The sequence below is a fragment of the Nyctereutes procyonoides genome, unplaced genomic scaffold (assembly GCF_905146905.1).
Source record: "Nyctereutes procyonoides isolate TBG_1078 unplaced genomic scaffold, NYPRO_anot_genome, whole genome shotgun sequence".
In the NCBI taxonomy this organism is placed as follows: Eukaryota; Metazoa; Chordata; class Mammalia; order Carnivora; family Canidae; genus Nyctereutes; species Nyctereutes procyonoides.
The window spans coordinates 70,133,149-70,148,191 of record NW_026575051.1 but is presented as its reverse complement, the minus strand read 5'-3'; the positions used below and the strand labels follow the sequence as shown (position 1 = coordinate 70,148,191).

The 15,043-nt window shown below is 46.8% G+C and overlaps 1 protein-coding gene across 1 annotated transcript in view; it reads left to right on the top strand.

Moving 5' to 3' along the window:
* The first annotated feature begins 1,095 nt into the window (after positions 1 to 1,095).
* Positions 1,096 to 15,043, top strand: part of HDAC2 (histone deacetylase 2) — a 28,658-nt gene continuing 14,710 nt past the window's right edge. Inside the window, exons 1-4 of the mRNA XM_055330176.1 lie at positions 1,096 to 1,294; positions 11,341 to 11,453; positions 12,487 to 12,604; positions 14,699 to 14,773. Coding sequence (XP_055186151.1) covers positions 1,243 to 1,294; positions 11,341 to 11,453; positions 12,487 to 12,604; positions 14,699 to 14,773 — 358 coding nt within the window. The 5' untranslated portion in view covers positions 1,096 to 1,242. The remainder of the gene's footprint in view (positions 1,295 to 11,340; positions 11,454 to 12,486; positions 12,605 to 14,698; positions 14,774 to 15,043) is intronic.

Genomic DNA, 15,043 nt, shown 5'->3' with positions numbered 1-15,043 from the left:
AGTCAGTGCCCCCAGGCCTCACGTGCAAGGTGTTGGCTTAGACTAAGTGCATGCTTGATGCATGTTTGTGGATTCGCTCATCCGGCATCAGTATTTGCAACTTCCATGAGTTTTGCAAGCGCTGTCTTTGGGGTTCCCGCTCCAACCTTCGGGCGCCCGGCCAGCAGCAGCTGCAGCAGCTGCAGCAGCTGCACGAGAGCGTGCAGGTCTGGGAGCCAGACGGAATGCACCGGGACCCGGGTCCTGCAGCCGGCAGGCCCGGGTCCCCCATCCGCGCTCCGGCCTACAGAGGGGGCGGCGACCGCGCCTGCGCCCCGCGGTCGCTGGGGTCTCGGCAGGTCTGTGTCGTGCACGGGACGGGCTCCGTGCAAATGCTGCAAGTGCACAGGCTGAGGGCTGTGCTGTGCGCCCCAGTGCACATGCGTGCCCTCGACACCCCTTCAAACCCAGGAAGTACGGCCTGCAGCCGACTGGCCCTGTTAGGTCCCCCTATGGGGTCGGGCCCCCGGAGCAATTAGCAAAAAGGAAAAGGGAAGAGAGAACGAGCGCAGGGGCAGGCGCGGCGGGCCCGGCGGCCGGGGGCGCCCGAGGGGTGCAGGCGGGGCTCCCCCCACCCCCCGGCGGCGGCGGCACGTGGTCGGCCCGCGCGGGAGCTCCGCGCCGTGGGGGAGGGGAGCGCGTGGGCCGGCGCCGAGGGGCCCGCGGCCGCTGCAGCCCGGCGGCCGCCACTGCGCAGGCTCCGGCCGGGCGCAACCACCGTGCGCGGGCGGGGGGGGGGCGGTCCGCGGCGCCGCGCTCCCCCGTCGGCCGGCCCGGCCTGCCGCGTCTGCCTCCGCCGCTGCCTCCGCCGCTGCCCGGCCGCGTCGCCGGTCCACCGCAGGCCCCCCGCGTCCGGGCCGAGGGGCGCTCCCCGCCCGGCCGCGCCCGCCCGCCCCCCCCCCCCGCGGAGGCCGCCGTGGTCGCGCCCGCCGCCCCTCGGCCCCCGGAGGTGGTTTGGCCGCCCCCGCCCCTCCCCCTCCCCAGTGTCGCGCGTCGGCGCCGCTGCCTCCCCCGCTCGGCTCCGCTCCGGCCCCGCTCGGCCCGCTCCCGCCCCGCGGCCCCCGCGGCCCCCGCGGCCCCCGCGCCCAGCTCCGCCCGCAGCCGCCCCCGCCCGCCGCGGCGCTAGAGTCCCCGCAGACCGGGCGGCCCGGCGGCAGCAGCAGCAGGCGGAGCGGCCCGAGCCCGAGGCGGCGGCGGGAGCCCATGGCGTACAGTCAGGGAGGCGGCAAGAAGAAAGTGTGCTACTACTACGACGGTGAGCGCCGGGGGAGGGGGGAGGGGGGGAGGGGGAGGGAGGGCAGGGGAGGGGGGGAGGGGAGAGGAGGGCCGGGGCCGGGGTCGGGTCCCCCCCGGCCTCCCCCTGCCCGCCCGCCCGCCCGCCGCCGCCGCCGCCGCCGCCGCCGCCGCCGCCCGCCCGGCCTCCCCCTGCCGACGCCCCCTTCCCGCCCGCCCGGCCTCCCCCCTGCGCGCCCCCCCTGCCTCCCCACTGCCGCCGCCTCCTGCCCGCCCGGCCTCCCCCCTGCGCGCCCCCCCTGCCTCCCCATTGCCGCCGCCTCCTGCCCGCCCGCCCGGCCTCCCCCCTGCGTCCTCCCTGCGCCTCCCCCCCCCCGCCTCTCCCCTGCGTCGGCCTCCCCCCTGCCCGCCGCGGCCGTGCGGGCCCCGCTCCGGCCCGACCCCTCCCCCCGGGTCAGGGCAGCTCCCCCGGCCCGGGCTCCGCACAAAGCCCCGCGGCCCCCAGGGCCCCGCCCCTCCCTCCTCCCCTCCCTCCTCCCCTCCCTCCTCCCGGGCGGGGGCCGCCGCCGCGCTCGGCTCCGCGCTCCGCCCCCAGCGTCGGCCGAGCCCCCCGCCCCGGTCCCCGCCCCGGGTCGGGCTGCAGGGCGGCCCCGCGCCCCCGCGCCCCCGCGCCCCCGCTCCCCCGCGCCCCCGGCCCCGTCCCGCTCCTTTGTCCGCCGCCGGCCCCTTCCTCGCTCAGGACTGGAAGGCGTGAGGCCGCCCTGGCGCGGCTCGGCGGGGCGGGGGCGCAGGTGCCCCCCGCGGGGCCCGCCCGCCCGCCCGCCCAGGCGCGGTCACCACCCACCTCTTTGTTGCTCTTTGTTCGGTCAGGAAGTAACACCCGGGCGTGGGGCTTGCGAAAGCCGCTGCCGGGCGCTGGGAGTTTCGGGTGGGAAAAGTTCCAGGAGGGCCGGGAAGGGCCAGGTGGGCAGGTGAGCCGGGGGGCAGCTGACCCGTGAGCAGGTGGGCAGGTGAGCAGATGGTGGACGGGTGAGCCGGGGGGCAGGTGGCCCGTGAGCAGGCGGGTAGGTGAGCAGATGGTGGACAGGTGAGCCGGAGGGCAGGTGGCCCGTGAGCAGGCGGGCAGGTGAGCCGGGGGGGCAGGTGACCCGTGAGCAGGTGGGCAGGTGAGCTGGGGGGCAGCTGACCCGTGAGCAGGTGGTCAGGTGAGCTGGGGGGCAGCTGACCCGTGAGCAGGTGGGCAGGTGAGCAGATGGTGGACAGGTGAGCCGGGGGGCAGGTGGCCCGTGAGCAGGCGGGCAGGTGAGCCAGGGGGCAGCTGACCCGTGAGCAGGTGGGCAGGCGGACAGGTGAGCCGGGTTGCAGGTGACCAGTGAGCAGGTGACCAATGGGCAGGTGAGCTGGTGGGCAGGTGAGCAGATGGTGCACAGGTGAACCGGTGGGCAGGTGACCAGTGAGCAGGTGAGCCGGTGGGCAGGTGACCAATGAGCAGGTGAGCCGGTGACTGGTGGACAGGTGACCAGTGGGCAGGTGAGCAGATGGTGGGCAGGTGACCTGTGAGCAGGTGGGCAGGCGGACAGGTGACCAATGGGCAGGTGACCGGTGAGCAGGCGGACAGGTGAGCAGGTGAGCAGGTGGGCTCCAGCCGTGCGGCCCACGGCGACGTCGGCTGCCCCGCCGTGTGGAAGCGGAGATGCCTCGGCCCGGCAACCTGCAAGCCCCGCGGTCCGTCTGAGGCCCCTGCGCGGGGAGGGGGCGCACCTTCCAGGCCCAGGTCACCAGACGTGCGGTTCTACCTTGAAAGTGGCCAGGTCGCATCAGGTCGGTCTGCAAGGCTCTGAATCTCGATGCCCCATTATGTAAAATGACCACCTGCGGCATTTATGGAAAAACTTAAAAATGACATGATAGTTGACGGCTGGTGCCCAACAGTTCACAGCTGCGTTTTAAAAACCGCTTCTGAGAGCGCTGCGTACGCGTGTAGTCCAAGTCGACATCATGCCACCCTGGAGGAGCAAGGACAGGGATACCTTTTAGTTTTAATAGGAATTCTGTTTCTTAACGATCATTCTTAAAGGGTTCATTCACATTTCGAGGCAGCGGTTGAACTCAAGCCCCGTGTTCCCTGATGAAATTGAAAAGTTAATAACCATGGGTATGAGTTCATTTTTAAAACGATGCTAGTAGTTCCTAAGGTTTAGAGACTTGTGCTTGTCAGGGGTTGGGTAAAGGAGGGAGGCTTAAAAAGTTGGGGAGACTCTTCCTCGGGCCCTTCCCGCAGCTGTTGGCTGCTAGCGACAGGGATAGGCTCCCAGGAAGTGCACGCCGCGTGTAGCCGCTGGGCACCAGGCTGGCACTGTGGAACCGGGAGGTGCACACGCAGCGGTTGTACGGACAGCTGTGTTTCTGGGCCCCTTTATGATGAGCCTTTGCTGAGGAATGGGGGGATGCCCAGGGCAGGATGCCGACGTGATAGGGAGAGCGGAAAAGTGGAAATATCAGGTGTCGTGATTGTTGCCTGATACTTTACCGTAGACCATTCGGCTGTTTCACCAACGGCCAACACCAGGTGTATAACTGAACATTTGGATATCTCTCATTAGGTCATCTGCCTTTTGTCTGAGGCTCATGCCTCATTTTCAGAATGGAATTTTTAGTTGCTTTCAGTTGGAATATTTTTTGGTTTGGGGGGGAGGCTAATAAAATGTTGAAATTGTCAAGTGGGTCGGGTATCCTTGTGTTGATGATTAACGTGCTGCAGTATAGCTATCAAGCTTTGAACAATTAATCCCGAAAGCTTACATTTCATTACTCAAAAAACCCTAGTTTGTCAGCCTGAAAAGGTAGTGGTGTTTCTTTGTGTGTGTGTGAGGAAAGATGCAAGTAAAGCGGCTTCTGCATCAAAGAATTGGGAGACTTGAAGGTATACAGTGTAGATGGGATTGGAACTAAAAATCTGCTAGCCTAAATCAGCTGGTTTTAACTTGCTGATCAAGTAGAAGGAAGAAAGGTGAAGACAGTTGCAGTAGTAGATTCTGTAGCCATAGGGATCCTGCCTTTAGGCTTAGGGGGACCATGAGGCACACTCTTGACGACTGTAGCAAAGAAAAGGGACTTCTAAAGACCTGCATTTTTCTCTGTGAGTTTTACAGTGTTCAGCATCATACCCCTCAGACAACTGGCATGCTGGGTCCAAGCTGACCTTTGGGCATTGATGGATCACGTATCCATTAAACGTTTGGGGAGAAGTAAGAGGTCACTTCTCTTGCTGTAGAGGTTGACCCATTCCCTCCAGAGTTTCCAAAAACTCAATTCTAAATCTCGGTCGTCTTGTACGTATCGCACGACTATCAATACTCTGTAAAATGACGTACCTAGTGTCTGAGATCCCTGCTGACTTTAAGATGATGTGATTTCTCTACTTAAATGTGATTAGCAAACCAACCCGGGTTAGGCTCCTATTACAACACTCACATTTATAATACTCTATCTAGGGGATGCCTGGGTGGAGCAGTCCGTTAAGCATCAAACTCTTGATTGATTAATTCATAATACTTTATGTAGAAGGGTTCAGTGTACTTTGTTTCTAACTAAGCTTTAAGCCAGTCACACTGAGTGCTTGTTTTATAACATATAGTAGGGCTGTGTACATAGACAGGGTTTACATGATTGTTTAGACACTGCTCTGTGCTCTGTTTCATCCTCCTCTGACAGGGTGCATCAAAGTGTTTGGAGGCGAGCGGTTGGGTGGAAAGCACTCAACACTATACAGAGAGAGAATATAAAAGTTACCAAGACCATGCCTCCCAGTATACTTGTAGTTTACTCTAGGAGATTATAAGAATTTATTTGGCAACCAACTAAAATGGATAGATTTTCTTAGACTTCTTTGTAACAGTGGTGCCAAAGTCTTTTGGTAGATAGCCTTTAATAAAATAGCACGGGCTCCTAGCTGTAGGATAAATATTATCCATAAAAATAAGTAATCATTTTTTCCAAAATAGGTAGTCAGCAAATCAGAATGCTAAATGAATCATAGCAGTAGTTCATAAATACCAGTATTTTTTTTAAAAAAAGATTTTATTGATTTATCTGAGAGAGAGAATGGGCAGGGTGGAAGGAGCAGAGGGAAAGGGACGAGCAGATTCTGCACTGACCGCAGAGCCCAATGTGAGGCTCCATCCCACCATAACCTGAGATTATGACCTGAGCCGAAATCAAGAGTTGACGGTGGACTGAGTCACCCAGGTGCCCCCCTAAATACCAATAGTTTTAATTGCACATCATTATGTAAAACATAGGAGAGTGTAACACTTACCTAAAACAGCTTTTTTTTTTTTTTTTTTAAGATTTTTATTTATTTACTCATGAGAGACACAGAGGGGCAGAGACACAGGCAGAGGGAGAAGCGGGCTCCATGCAGGGAGCCCAACGCGGGACTCGATCCCGGGTCTCCAGGATCAGGCCCTGGACTGAAGGCGGCGCTAAACCGCCGAGCCACCCCGGCTGCCCTTGACTGGTTTTAATGGCCCAAGAAGAGGTGGTCAGTACCTCACACCTAAAGATTTTTCTTCTTTCCTTTGGTGACAAGAGTGAAACTCTTCTGCTGCTACCCACCTCCCCCCAAAAGATATTAGTAGTTATTTCTTTTTCCTAACAAAAACATGTAAATGCTTTTGTTGACAAATGTTTAAGGAAACCATTGGAACTGGTAATCTCTTAGGGAATGATAATAGCATTGAAACATGGATGAGCTCAGATGTAAAAGTTACAGTATAAGGATCTTTGTACTGGTTAAGAAGTCTCATTTCTGTGTTTCAATAGCAGTTTATACTTGTTTATGAAATCAACTTTGGGTTTAGGAGTATCAAATGGGCTTAGAGCCCCTACTGTGTGCCAGGTGGACAAAAGATTATTTAAGTCCTATAAGAAGGAAATAAAAACCTGTATGCTAGATAGTAAGATTGGAGACCTTTGTAGGGTACTCAAGTCAGGGAAGACCTGAAGGAAGAGAATGGGTCAGCCTTAAAAGAGTTTTCCTGTAAGATACTGCAAACTGCAAAGGTCATGGAGTTAGGATTTGGCCCACTAAGCAAAAAGATAGACACGTGGGGGGAAACAATGGGATGCCAGGCTAGGTAGTAAAGGGCCAGGCCAAAGAAACTTTGTAGGAAGATATTTGAACTTGATTGAGGGAGTGGAAAAACCACTGAAAGATTTCTAAATAGAACTCAGGTGGAGAAAGGATGGTGAAGAGTGATGAATAGAAGATTGAAAGCAAGAATTGAATGCATATTGGTCCATATAAAATACAATGGTTGTGGCTGACGGAAATGGACACATTTAAGGGCGGTTTTGGGAGTACAGCAAATAGAACTTGTTGGATTAGAAATGGAGCTGGAACTGGTTGGTGTTGATAAAGAATAAAAGACGACCCCTCAGTTTTCAGGTTAAATAGTTAGGTGACTTACTCCTGAGAGATGGGGATTTTTAGGGCAGCACTCCTGTTCACTGACTTACCCAGGCACCTAGAATAGTGCGTGGCTCACAGTAGTCTCTTGAACGAACGTGGGAAACTGCTGATGCGTAAAGGTTGTTGTGTACAGAGGCTAAGGGGTAGAAATAAAATGCAGGGGAGTGGTATATGGAAGCCTGTGGCCAGAGTGTTTAGCTAGTAGTGGACCAAATAGTGTGTGGAAGATGAAAATAATACTGTACCTTTTTCTTTTTCTTTTTTTTTTCTGGATAATTTTTGTAGTCCACTTATCTTTAAGAATAAAGGCATATTTTACAATCTTAAAATTCAACATTTTCTGAAAACGGGAAGAAAAATCTGCAATTCCTTTGGAATCAAGCTTATCTGAATTAATATTTATGATCTTTATTCTGCTTACTGTGAATATTCACACATTTTGCTGCAAAAATTTTTTTATGGATTTTTTTTTTAATTTTTATTTATTTTTGATAGTCACACAGAGAGAGAGAGAGAGAGGCAGAGACACAGGCAGAGGGAGAAGCAGGCTCCATGCACCGGGAGCCCGACGTGGGATTCGATTCCGGGTCTCCAGGATCGCGCCCTGGGCCAAAGGCAGGCGCTAATCCGCTGCGCCACCCAGGGATCCCTATGGATTTTTTTTTTAAGTTTTTATTCATGAGAGACACAGAGAGACAGAGGCAGAGACACAGGCAGAGGGAGAAGCAGGCTCCATGCAGGGAGCCCGATGCGGGACTCAGTCCTGGGACTCCAGGATCACGCCCTGGGCCAAAGGCAGGCATTCAACCGCTGAGCCACCCAGGGATCCCCGCTGCAAAAAATATTAATGTTTGATTATAGAATGGTGTGCAGACCCCAGGGTATCACATAATACATAGCAGATGTAACATGCTACATTTATAAAACCCGAGAAAAAAAAAATCTAAAATGCACCTAGTCCCCCAGGTACTTTGGATAAGAGAGTGTAGACCTTAGTAGCCATTTCATTCTGATAGCTTCTTTTGAAGAATAAGCAATTTTCTCAAATTTTACAAATAACTAATTCTTTATGGTTATCTCTTCATAGTTACAAAGTTTGTTGCACTCAAGGAACCACCTTATGCTAGTTTTTCTGGATGTTTGCTTCATTGGTAATGCATTTTTGTGTATTTGGTTGAAAATCAAGATAACATTTAAAATGCCCATTATGTTACTGTTTAAATAATGACTGGAATTTGTAGGTTCTTGAAACTAAGAAAAGACATTTTATGTTTAATAAGAATTGGATGGCTACAAAGCAATCTTGTAGAGAATTTTGAGATACAATAGGATTAAACCAGAGAGCATTGGGAGATTTTTTTTTTATAACCTCCTTATATTTTGGAGGAATTTTTGATAAAATAGCACTTATCTTTGGCTTAACTCCCCTGTAGAGATATGTCATTTAGGTAGTGCACATACTTATGAAGGGACTCGGGCCCCTAAATTGTAAGCAGAGAAACTTGTTGAAAGTTATATATAATCTTACAAAAATCCAGGAGCCAATCGTTTTTTTTAACTTTGATTAATTGGATAAGTAGTTTCTTATATTCATTTTCTGTAAATTAACAAAGACTCTAAGCCTTTATTAAAATATTTGTATTCCATATTATATCATTTTCTTGCCAGGCTTTCCCCTACCATTTCTTGCTAGTGACTGTAGCGCCATTGCTCTCCTAGTAGCTGCTGCTAAAGATTGTCTGTGTTGCTCGGCACGTGTTTGAATCTAGCTCCTCTGGCTTGCTAGCTAGCTTACTTTGGCGATATTACCTGACTTAGCTGCCTTTCACCTTTCTTCACTATAGGGATAATAGTAATAATACCTACATCATGGGGTTAATTGAGAAGATTGACATATATGTGAAGTGCTTAGAGTAGTACCTCCTAGTGAGCACTCATCAAAATGTTAATTACTGCTATCATTTTTTTTTAAACAGACTTGCTGAGAAATGTAACGGTAGTCTCTCTTCTGTAGGTTATTGGTATCCTCCTGTTTTTTGATTATTGGTGACTTTCCATTGGATTCTAAGTATGTCTATAACTAGCATATTTGATCTTAAAGTGTGATAGGTGTTAGAGACATTTTGTATTAGTAAATCTTAGAGGCATTTGGAAGTTCTTTGAAGACTAATTTTTTTTATTCTTACTCTCTTGATCTCTTCTAGTAATGATGATTAGAAATACCTTCCTTGCAGTAACTTGTAATTCTAGTGGACTTTCCGTACCTTAAGAATTTGAGACCAGGCTGCTTTCAAGGACCTCTGTGTAGTGCCAGCCGCGTAGAGACAAGCTAGCTTTACAGCAGACCCTTATAAAGGTAGTTTGTTTCATGCATAGACTCGGAATTGTGGTAAGTGCGAGGAATGTTGCACATCCCTTTAGCCCTGCTTAGCCTCTTATGTATATTGTCTTAGTCCTGTTGGCTCTTGTTTTAAGAAAGGTGACTTGACTTTAAATGGCTGTGTATATATTGTTTTCAGAACAGTTGGTGTTGGAAGTGAAGAATTAGGTAAATTAGTGGTATACCAACAAAATCAAGCAATGGTGGCATTTAGAAATAGGTAAGTTATAAAATAGGCCTGTAAGAAAGCAGGAATGTACATCCTGAACCATGATCAAATATATGGAAAAGTGAGAAACACAACTTTCTGAGTTCTCAGTTTTTATTAAACAAAAAAAGTGTGTATTTAGGCAGGATTTTTTTTTAATTTTTATTTTATTTTATTTATTTATATAGTAACAGAGAGAGAGAGAGAGAGGCAGAGACACAGGCAGAGGGAGAAGCAGGCTCCATGCACCGGGAGCCCAACGTGGGACTCGATCCCGGGTCTCCAGGATCGCGCCCTGGGCCAAAGGCAGGTGCCAAACGGCTGCGCCACCCAGGGATCCCTAGGCAGGATTTTGAAAGATTTTTTTTTTTTTATCTTGAAGGTTAAGGAAATAGAGTTCTTTCGCTATAGCTTTTTTTTTTTTTTTTTTTTTAAACCCAGGTTTTTTTTTTTTTTTAATTTTTATTTCTTTATGATAGTCACAGAGAGAGAGAGAGAGAGAGAGAGAGAGAGAGGCAGAGACACAGGCAGAGGGAGAAGCAGGCTCCATGCACCGGGAGCCCGACGTGGGACTCGATCCCGGGTCTCCAGGATCGCGCCCTGGGCCAAAGGCAGGCGCCAAACCGCTGCGCCACCCAGGGATCCCTCGCTATAGCTTTTATATAAACTTGTGTTGAAATGACTGACTTCAAGCCATTAAAATCAACTTGACTGTCCTAATAAAATTTCGGGATTACTTATTTAAAGACTAGAATTAATACTAAAAGTGATGTCTAATTTAATACAAGCTGTTGCAAAAGGTGCTTGTTACATTTTAAAAATAGTATGTTTTTAGGGGTTTCCTTAACCCCAAAGTAACCTTTGTTTATTATAAAAACACTGGATCTGTACCGAAAAGTATTGATTTCATTGAAAATCAATAGATGAAAATTTGTGGTTTTGGTGTTATGTCTGTTCATTTTGAATTAAATTTTATGCGTAAGTATTAATACATTGGTACATAAGATGTTATAGATAGGCTGGCACTTACGACTTTTAATCATGAAGAAGGAGACAAAAATATTCTTACTATCTTAAAAAAAAATGTCACAAGTATGTCTTATTAGAGCAAAACTTTATTTAGGACCTAAATTTTATTTAGCAAAAATTTATAGACTGTGATATGGATGTGTAGAACGTTTAACTCCCATAATGCCAACTGTAAAAAATTTCTGGGATGTCAGTAAATATCAAGAAGCAATATTTGCGGGCAGCCCGGGTGGCTCAGTGGTTTAGCGCCTGCCTTCAACCCAGGGCGCGATCCTGGAGACCTCGGATCGTGACCCACGTCGGGCTCCCTGCATGGAGCCTGCTTCTCCCTCTGCCTGTGTCTCTGCCTCTCTCTCTCTCTCTCATGAATAAATAAATAAAATCATTAAAAAAAATTTGCTGTAAAATGTTTAACAATGAAACTCAGAATTTGCTTTAGGCGTCTCAATTTGTCCATAAATACAAAAAAATAATTTTCAAATTTAAGTAACTAAAACTACTTTTATAAGTATTTTATTAGGGCTAATCCTAAATAAATTTTGGCAAACTGAAAATCTGAAAAGCTTGCTTGCTTTTAATCTCTGATAAACGTGTATTAATGGAGTTACCACAGTTAAATGTAACACAGTATCTTGGCTTTCTAGTACAGTTTGAAAGTTGAAAAATCTGAGATCCTTTAAAGTTTTAAATCTTGATTAGGTGGTAAGCGCCTTGTGATGATGAACACACACATAAATTTAGACTGTAAAAGGATCCCTGGGTGGTGCAGCGGTTTGGCGCCTGCCTTTGACCCAGGGCGCGATCCTGGAGACCCGGGATCGAATCCCACGTCGGGCTCCCGGTGCATGGAGCCTGCTTCTCCCTCTGCCTGTGTCTCTGCCTCTCTCTCTCTCTGTGTGACTATCATAAATAAATAAAAATTAAAAAAAAATTTAGACTGTAAAGATTCTCTATTCAGTTGTCTTTTTTCTATTTTAGGTGATATCGGAAATTACTATTATGGACAGGGTCATCCCATGAAACCTCATAGAATCCGCATGACCCATAACTTGCTGCTAAATTATGGCTTATATAGAAAAATGGAAATATACGTAAGTATACCTTTTGGTAAATATTCAGCAGTGTTTTTTTTTTTTTTTAATCTACTTTGAAATTATTAATCCCCTTAAATAGCATTTAGCAGATGAAAACAAACTCTGGAAGAAAACAGACTCTTCTTTTTGTTTTAATCTTCAGAGAAAACAGTGTGGGAATGGTTTTTAACCCTCTTACTCGACCATTTTTCAAAAGTTTCTCCTATCCCACCTTTTCACATTTTGGCCAACAACTCAGTTTAGCAAACCAAATATCTTTGTTGCAATAGTGGTTCACCTGGCTGCGCTGCTGAAGAGTTGACTATTACAGAAGAATCATGTAGGAAATTCTACAAATACTGACATATGGAGCAGTGTACCAGTGGACGTGTACAGTATAGCTAACACTTAGGATACACCTACCTTAAGTGCTTTTGCACTACTGTGGAAGCATATGTAAACAAATGCAAGACACAGTTCTTGCCTGTTTGGGGAGAAAAGAAAGACTTGAAACAGTTACTAGTATTGAGTATATATGAGTTACTTTTTTCAGATATAAATATTTACAGGAAAGGAGGGGTTGGATTATACTTTCTGGAAGCCTCCTGGGAGAAGTGTGTTAAAAGTGAAATTGAGCTCTTGGGAATAAGGATAATTAGGATAGGCAAAGGAAAGGAAGAGATTATGAACAAAGACTTAAAATTGAGCATGAGTCTCAGTCTCACTTGATACAGAGCAGACGGTTTATGATGGAAAGTGAGAGTTTCTGAACTGATTCAACTTTATAAGCATTGACCCATTTCCACTGCAATAAAAGGAATGTATAATTGGGGTCAGACCTGTCTAATGGCTTTAAAGGAGTAGGAATCAGCTTTGGAATTGATTACTCATTTCTAAGAAATACACGTATAAATTGGATTCACTTTGGAATTTATTTTCTGGCAGAGCTAGTTCTTCTGAGAGGATTGTTAGGGGAAATTGTGTGCTTGGTGTTTGATGACTGATGTAACCAGTGTGGCTCCACCATTCTGACATTTGTTTTTCTTCACAGAGGCCCCACAAAGCCACTGCTGAAGAAATGACAAAATACCACAGTGATGAGTACATCAAATTTCTACGTTCAATAAGACCAGATAACATGTCTGAGTATAGTAAGCAGATGCAGAGATGTACGTTTCTATGTTAAAAGTCTAAGTTAATCTTACTAAGGATCAGTGAGTATTTTCTAGAAGCATATCATTAGAATATCCACATGTAGGTATTCCGCCTGAGGAAGATACTTCCTTAGTTAATTACTGGTTTGAAAAGTCAATGTAAAAATTAAAAATACTAAAACTGCTTTAAAAAAAAAAAACAAAACAAAAAAACAGGCGCCTGGGTAGCTCAGTTGACTCACGATTTCACCTCGATGCTGAACTCCAGGCTTGCGTCGGCCTCCGCAACCAGCGCAGTCAAGTCCCTCTCTCCCCCTGCTTGTGGGTGCGCCCTCACGTGGACCTGAGCACTTTCTCTCCCAGAAAGAAGGAAAGAAAATCGTAAAACCCAAAACAAAATCTACCCGAAGCCTGAGCTCTTGGGAAAAAGGATAATTAGGATATCCATCTGCCAGACGGCCCAAGAGCTGTCTGGATGTTCCTCTAGTCTTTGTTTTGGTCCCATGTTAACCTTGGGGATGATGGGTATTGGTGGGGAGACCTTACTTCCCTGCCTTTTTAAAAGAAGTATACTTGGATTGGCCTTAGCTTGGTGTATATACGGATCTTTTACCTCTCTCTGTGTGTTTTAGTTAATCTGTATTGTTAATACATAATCTGGATTGTTCCATTTGTTAGTGAAGCTTTTGATTTTCTTCTACATGATACTCTCTTTTATAGATACGTGTTTTATTAGCGGTTGCCTGGCTTGAAAGTGGAATGAGAAATGTCTTAAAATGATTGAAACAGGTTCTTTTTATTTTATTTTATTTTATTTAAAATTTTTATTTATTTATGATAGGCACACCGTGAGAGAGAGAGAGGCAGAGACATAGGCAGAGGGAGAAGCAGGCTCCATGCACCGGGAGCCCGACGTGGGATTCGATCCCGGGTCTCCAGGATCATGCCCTGGGCCAAAGGCAGGCGCTAAACCGCTGCGCCACCCAGGGATCCCGAAACAGTTTTTTTTAAAAGCATGATACTGAAGTTCATTCTCATCAGCAGTTCTGTTGATAGACTTCAGTGATTTTTTTTTTTTTTTGAGAAGAACAATTTCAGATACTAAATTAAGTGTAGTGGCTAGATAAGTTATACATTCATAGAACGTTGTACCCATTTCTACCTTAGATTATTTCATTTACTCAATAAAATGCTATAATGCATGTAGAACATATTTTTTATACCTTTTTTTTTGGATACAGGTTCAGGCTTAGATTAAAAGTCCTGTATAGATAGGGCAAATGAATTAACAGGATTGATTTAATACATAATACTGAATTATATTAAGATTATGATTAAATAGTAAGAAACTAAAAGCTGTTCATTATCCTGCTAATAAACTAAGGGTATACAAAGCTATGTAAAATAATTACCCTTATTTTTGAAGAGGTTATAATTGGGGTGGGAAGAGGCTGGGAATGGGCCATGTACATAATATGTCCCTTTTATCCTGTCGGTACTGAGGAACTAAATATATTGCAATGTGTCACGTACCCGTGTTGTTTCCTTGTGCTTTATATACCCCTTCCTTCTATGTCTTGGCTGCTCCGAACCTAGTTAATTCTTACCATCCTTTAAGATTGGGTAGGCAGCCAGCTGCTTTGTCTTTTTAGTACTCACTAAAATATATTTCAAAGTTATGGATGTTCTGTGCATTTAAGGAGTTTTAGAAAAAGTAAATCATAAAGGAATTAAAGTTGTTTAAATTTTTTAGAACCCTGATTAATTTATTGTATGTTTTAGGAGAAATGCCTAATATTTAAGTGCATGTTTTAATTTAAATAATTCAAATACCTTTTATATTTTGGTGGCTGTTGATCTTCTGATAACAGAGCTGAGATTTTCTACAAATTATCCTGGTAGGATTTGGTGGTGATGTTTTACATATGACAATTAAAATTACCTTGGATAAAATGATAAATTATATTTTTAAATAGGAAACTTTAGATTTATACTGTGATGTGTGATCCATGGTTACATCATATAAAAATACCTGTAAGGAATAGTTTTTGTAAGAAAAAACTTCATTAATTTGTAGAATGGATTGTAACTGAAATCCGTCTTTCACAGTTAATGTTGGAGAAGACTGTCCAGTGTTTGATGGACTCTTTGAGTTTTGCCAGCTCTCAACGGGTGGCTCAGTTGGTAAGTGTCCTGATTCAGATCTAAAGATTGATTTAAACTTGGTATTAACCTTCTGGTTTACCTGTTTAAAGCAAAGCGTTTTAGTAATAATGGATTTTGATACTAAAAAGTGATCTGTATGTTTATAGTACAGTTGTCTTTAAAAATCCCCATCTTTGGGGCACCTGGCTGGCTCAGTGGTAGAGCTTGTGCCTCAATTTGGGAGTCATGAATTCAAGTCTCATGTTGGGCACAGAGCTCACTTTTTAAAAAAGAAATAAAGCAATGGTT